At 59.2% G+C, this 6,008-nt stretch overlaps 1 protein-coding gene across 1 annotated transcript; it reads right to left on the reverse strand.

The window, feature by feature from the left end:
• Positions 1 to 590: 590 nt before the first annotated feature.
• Positions 591 to 4,208, reverse strand: LOC126652320 (60S ribosomal protein L28-like). The gene is made up of 5 exons (XM_050339035.1): positions 4,180 to 4,208; positions 3,922 to 4,007; positions 3,287 to 3,410; positions 1,587 to 1,705; positions 591 to 723 (listed from the first exon to the last, which is right to left on the reverse strand). Exons 2-5 carry the CDS (start codon positions 4,000 to 4,002, stop codon positions 634 to 636), a joined length of 414 nt encoding a protein of 137 aa, XP_050194992.1. The 5' UTR covers positions 4,003 to 4,007; positions 4,180 to 4,208; the 3' UTR covers positions 591 to 633.
• Positions 4,209 to 6,008: the final 1,800 nt, after the last annotated feature.

Genomic DNA, 6,008 nt, shown 5'->3' on the forward strand with positions numbered 1-6,008 from the left:
GTGAGAGAAAAAGGGAGGAAAATATGAGGGGAAAAGGGAGGGAAATGAGGGGAAAAGGAGGGAAATGTGAGGGGAAAGGAGGAAATGTGAGGGGAAAAGGAGGAAATGTGAGGGGAAAAGGAGGGAAATGTGAGGAGAAAAGGAGAAATGGAGAAAAGGAGAAATGTGAGGGAAAAGGAGGAAATGTGAGAGGGAAAAGGAGAGGGAAATGTGAGGAAAAGGAGGGAAATGAGGGGAAAAGGGAGGGAAATGTGAGGGGAAAAAGGAGGGAAATGTGAGGAGAAAAAGGAGGGAAATGTGAGAGGAAAAGGGAGGAAAATGTGAGGGGAAAAGGGAGGGAAATGTGAGGGGAAAAGGGAGGGAAATGTGAGGGGAAAAGGGAGGGAAATGTGAGGGGAAAAGGGAGGGAAATGTGAGGGGAAAAAGGAGGGAAATGTGAGGGGAAAAGGGAGGGAAATGTGAGAGGAAAAGGGAGGGAAATGTGAGGGCACAAAATGGCGGGGAAGGCAACACAAAATGGTGAGAATTCCTCAGCGGGACCCCCGAAACTTCCCCTCCCTGCCCCCCCAAATCCACCACAGAGTCTTGGAGGGAATTGCTGAGACCCTTTATTTTGTTTTAGAGGGGAGTCGTTCACGGGGCCTTGGCCGCCCTCACCCTCTTCTTCCTCACCACCACGGGCTTCTGGCTGCGCAGGATGGCGCTGGCCCGGCGCAGGGCGGCCTGGGGGGGCACAAACAGGGGGTCAGCACCCCGAAAATGAGGGGGGGATGACCCCCAAATCCCCCCCCCTCCAAAGATAGGAACAACCTCCTCCCTCTCCCCAGGTTTTTGGGCAGTTCCTGGAAATTTTGGGGATCTCCCCCATAATCCGGGGGAACCCCTTCAGGGTCATGAAATTTTTCCTCTTTCCCCTTGGTTTTGGGACCTCCAAGAGGTTTTTTTTGGGGGGGGTCCTACTGTTTTTGGAGACCAAAACCCCCCTTTTTTTAGGGCTCCCCCCGCCCCCTCTGGATTTTGGGGACCAAACCCCCCACCCCTCTGTTGGGTTGTGGGACCCCCTCAAAATCCTGAGTCCCCTCCCATAGGTTTTAAAGCTTGTCCCCCCAAATTTTAGGGGGGTTTCCCTGGATTTTTGGCGTCTTCTTCAGATTTTTTTTGAGTCTCCCAATTTCAGGGACCCCCCCCAGGGATTTTTGGGGTCCCTGAACCCCCAAAACTGCAGGAAACCGCCCTGGGAGCGACTTCCCCCCCCAATCCCAAAACTTTCAGAACCTTCTCCCAAATTTCAAGCTCCTCCCTTGATTTTCGGGGTCTCCCCTTGACTTTTATGAACCCCCAAATTTAAGGGACCCCCCCCAGGAGTTTTGGGGGTCGCTGCACCCCCCAAAAAACACCCCCAGGGGCTTCCCTCCCCCCAAATTTCACGATCGCCCCCCTTGAGTTTTCAGGATCCTCTATTGATTTTTTTGGGCTCCTCCCCATGTGAATTTTTGGGTGAGTTTTTTGGGGGGATTTTTTAGGGGGGGTGGAGAAGATTTTGGGGGGAGGGGGTTGGTGGATTTTGGGGGTTCCCCCCTCCTCACCATTCTCAGGTCCCTCCTGTACTTGTTCTTGCTGATGAGGTGCCGGAGGCTCCGCAGGGACCCGCGGGCGTCGCGCCGGATCCGCACCCGCACGTACGACGTGGCCGGTTTGCGCTGCCCTGGGGGGGAAAAGGGGAATTTTGGGGGGGTCCCGAGGATTTGGGGGTGCCCTGGGGGGGTTGGGGGGCAGCCCAATGTAGGGGTACCCCAAAATGGGGAGGAAGGAGGGTGAGACCCCCCCGGGGTGTCGCGATGGATCCGCACCCGCACGCACGACGTGGCCGGTTTGCGCTGGCCCTGGGGGAAAAGGGGGAAAATGGAATTTTGGGGGTCCCGAGGATTTGGGGGTGCCCTGGGGGTTGGGGGGCAGCCCAATGTAGGGGTACCCCGAAATTGGGAGGAAAAGGAAGGTGGGGGCTCCCGGGGTGTCGCACGTGGAGTTTGCGTCGCTCCAAGGGGGAGATTTTGGAGGTGCCCCCAGAATTTTGGGGCATCCTGAAGGATTTGGGGTGCCCTGGGGGCTTGGGGTCACTCCAATGTAGAGGTACCCCAAAATTGGGAGGAAAAGGAAGGTGGGGGCTCCCGGGGTGTCGCACAAGGAGTTTGCGCCGCTCCAGGCGGGAGGTTTTGGGGTCGTCCCCCAGGATTTTGGGGGGCACCCTGAGCATTTTGGGGTGCCCTGGGGGTGGGGCACCCCAATGTAGGGATACCCCAAAATTAGGAGGAAGGAAGGTGGGGCCACCCCGGAGTGTTGCGATGGATCCACAAGAGGAGTTTGCGCCGCTCCAAGAGGGAGATTTTGGAGGTGCCCCCAGGATTTTGGGGGGCACCCTGAGGATTTGGGGGTGCCCTGGGGGGTGGGGGGCACCCCAAAAAGAGGGGAAAAGGGAGTGGGGGTACCCCAACAAAGGGGAGGGGAAAAGGAGAGTGGGATCCCTCCAGGGGTGTCACACGTGGAGTTTGCGCCGCTCCAGGCAGGAGGTTTTGGGGTCGCCCCCAAGGATTTTGGGGCACCCTGAGGAGTTGGGGGTGCCTCTGGGGGTGGGGGCACCCTGAGGATTTGGGGGTGCCCTGGGGGAAGTTGGGGGGCACCCCAATGTAGGGATACCCCAAAATTGGGAAGAAGGAGGGTGGGGCCACCCCGGGGTGTCGCGATGGATCCACAAGAGGAGTTTGCGCCGCTCCAGGTGGGAGCTTTGGGGTCGCCCCCAGGATTTTGGGGGGCACCCTGAGGATTTTGGGGTGCCCTGAGGTGGGGGCACCCTGAGGATTTGGGGGTGCCCTGGGGGGGATTGGGGGGCACCCCAATGTAGGGATACCCCAAAATTGGGAAGAAGGAGGGTGGGACCACCCCGGGGTGTCGCGATGGATCCACGCGAGGAGTTTGTGCCGCTCCAAGAGGGAGATTTTGGAGGTGCCCCCAGGATTTTGGGGGGCACCCTGAGGATCTGGGGGTGCCCGGGGGGGTTGGGGGCACCCCAAAAAGAGGGGAAAAGAGAGTGGGGGTACCCCAGAAAGGGATAAGGGGGGAAGGGACCCCCAGATGTGACGACGGATCCCTGCTCGGACGCAGCTTGCGCTGCCTGAGGGGGAAGCTTTGAGGGGGTCCCCGAGATTTTGGGGGTCCCCTGAGGGGTGGGAGGACCCCAAAAGGGGGAGAAGAAGGTGGGGAGCACCCAGGGGGGGTGGGGGGCACCCACCTGAGCGCTTCTTGAGGACCACCACGATGCCTTTGCCATCCGGGGCCGGTTCCACCCCCACGGTTTTCCGATGGATCAGCCCGTTGTAGCGGAAGGAATTCCGGGCCTTCAGGTTGTTGGGCTCCTGGGAGGGGGTGAAAAGGAGATTTTGGGGGGATTCCTAAAAATTTGGGAAGGGTTTGGGGCATCCTGAGGGGTTTGGGGGGATAGGGGGAGCCCGAAAGGGGATGACTGAAAATTTAAGGAGGCTTAAAAGGGAACCCCAAAGGTTTGGAGAGGGAATAAAGGGATTTGGGGGATCCCAAGAGGGTCCCAAGGGTCTGAACCCCAATGATTTAAGGTGGGGGAGAAGAGGGTTTAGGGGGCACTGGGACCCCCTTTGGGTGTTAATGGGGGGCAATTGGGTGCCTGAAGCCCCCTCTGCGGGTTTAGGGAGGGTCTTTAGGGGGGGTCCCCCGAATATTTGGGGGGCTGGGGGAGCACCTGGGACCCCCCTTTGTGATGTGAAAATCCCCATCTTGGGGTTTGAGGGGGAGTTTTCTGAGATACCACTGGAGGTCCCCAAGCCCGACTCCCGTCCTGTTCTCCCCCTCCCCAATTTCGGGGTGTCCCCCCCCAGTTAGGGGTGTACTGACAGTGCTGTAGGTCTGGTTGTTCCGCTTGAGGAGGAAACTGGAGCAGTTCCGCACCACCATCCACTGCAGATGGGCCGACATGGCGCCTGCGGGGACCGAGGAGGTGGAGCGGCCTCAGCGCCCGCCGCACCCCCGATCCCCCTCTCCCCATCCCTCCCACCCTTACCGAGCCCCCTCCACCCTTAGGGACCCCTCCGTACCGGGAAACCCCTCAAACCCCCCAAAAGCCGCCCCCCAAAGCGGAGCCCCACGCGGCACCTCCGCTCGCTTCGGCCGCCGGAAACGGAAAGAGCGACACCTCCCCCGCCGAGCTCCGCCCCCTGAGGGAAGCCCCGCCCACTTTCGGCAATCCCCCCTCGCCATTGGTGGAGCTCCGCTGGGCTCCGCCCACTCCCTGTCCCTCCGCCGGCGCTCGACGATTCCCGTCACTTTTCGTCCATCTCCGTCGTTCTTCGGGAATTCCCGGCCATCTTCGGAAATTTCCGTCCCCTCTTTCGCCGAGGGTCGTTCGGGAGTTTTCGCCTTCCTTCGGGTGTTTCCGGAGAGAAAGGCGGGGCTTCGGCGGCTTCCCGCGCTTTTTACTGTGAGGTGCCTCGGGGAAACTTGTGAAAATGGGCGAAAATGGGTGGAAATGCGTGGGTTTTTTTGAGGAGTTACGAGGGGCGATGGTGATTTAGGAGATGTTGAGGAGTTTTAAGGGGATTTGGGGGTTTGTAAGGAGATATGGGGAGTTGTGAGGGGATTTGGGGCTGTGTGGGTATCTCTGAAGGGATTTGGGGCTCTCTGAGGGGATTTGGGGTTCTCTGAGGGGATTTGGAGCTCTGTGGGTATCTTTGAGGGGATTTGGGGTTCTCTGAGGGGATTTGGGGGCCTGTGGGTGTATCTGAGGAGATTTGGGGTTCTCTGAGGGGATTTGGAGCTCTGTGAGTATTTCTGAGGGGATTTGGGGCTCTGGGGGTATCTTTGAGGGGATTTGGGGTTCTCTGAGGGGATTTGGGGGCCTGTGGGTGTATCTGAGGAGATTTGGGGTTCTCTGAGGGGATTTGGAGCTCTGTGAGTATTTCTGAGGGGATTTGGGGCTCTGGGGGTATCTTTGAGGGATTTGGGGTTCTCTGTGAGGGGATTTGGGGGCCTGTGGGTGTATCTGAGGAGATTTGGGGTTCTCTGAGGGGATTTGGAGCTCTGTGAGTATTTCTGAGGGGATTTGGGGCTCTGGGGGTATCTCTGAGGGGATTTGGGGTTCTCTGAGGGATTTGGGGTTCTCTGAGGGATTTGGGGGTACTCTCTCTGGGGATTTGGGCCTCTCTGAGGAGATTTGAGGGTCCGTGGGCATCTCTGGGGATTTGGGGTCTCTGAGGGATTTGGGGCTCTGTAGGTATCTCTGAGGGATTTGGGGCTCTGTGGGGTATCTCTGAGGGGATTTGGGGTCTCAGTGATGTTTTGAGGGGAGTTGGTGACAATTTGGGGGTCCATTGCACGGGGGGTCGATGACAGTTTAGGGGGTGGTCAGTGATGGTGTCAGGGGATCAATGACAGCCGGGAGGATCAATGACAGCCTGGGGGATCAATGACAGCCGGGGGTCGATGACATTGAGGGGGTCGATGGCACTGAGGGGGCCCAGTGACATCTAGGGGCTCAGTGACGCTGAGGGGAGTCAACGGCACTGAGGGGAGGTCGATGGCACTCAGGGGCTCAGTGACGCTGAGGGGGTCCGATGGCACTGAGGGGGTCGATGACACTGAGGGGGCTGATGACACTGAGGGGGTTGATGACACTGAGGGGGTCAGTGACGCTGAAGGGGGTCGATGGCACTCGGGGAGTCGGAGACACTCAGGGGCCCAGTGGACGCTGAGGGGGTCGATAACGCTGAGGGGTCGATGACACTCAGGGGGCTCAGTGACGCCTGGGGGGTCGATGACACTGAGGGTCGATGACACTCAGGGGGCTCAGTGACGCTGAGGGGGTCGATGACACTGAGGGGGTCGATGGGACACTGACGGGGGTCAATAACACTCAGGGGGCTCAGTGACGCTGAGGGGGTCGATGACGCTGAGGGGGTCGATGACACTCGGGTCGATGACACTGA

Source organism: Myiozetetes cayanensis, unplaced genomic scaffold, assembly GCF_022539395.1.
Source record: "Myiozetetes cayanensis isolate MyiCay16 unplaced genomic scaffold, myiCay2020 scf761, whole genome shotgun sequence".
NCBI classification, from domain to species: domain Eukaryota; kingdom Metazoa; phylum Chordata; class Aves; order Passeriformes; family Tyrannidae; genus Myiozetetes; species Myiozetetes cayanensis.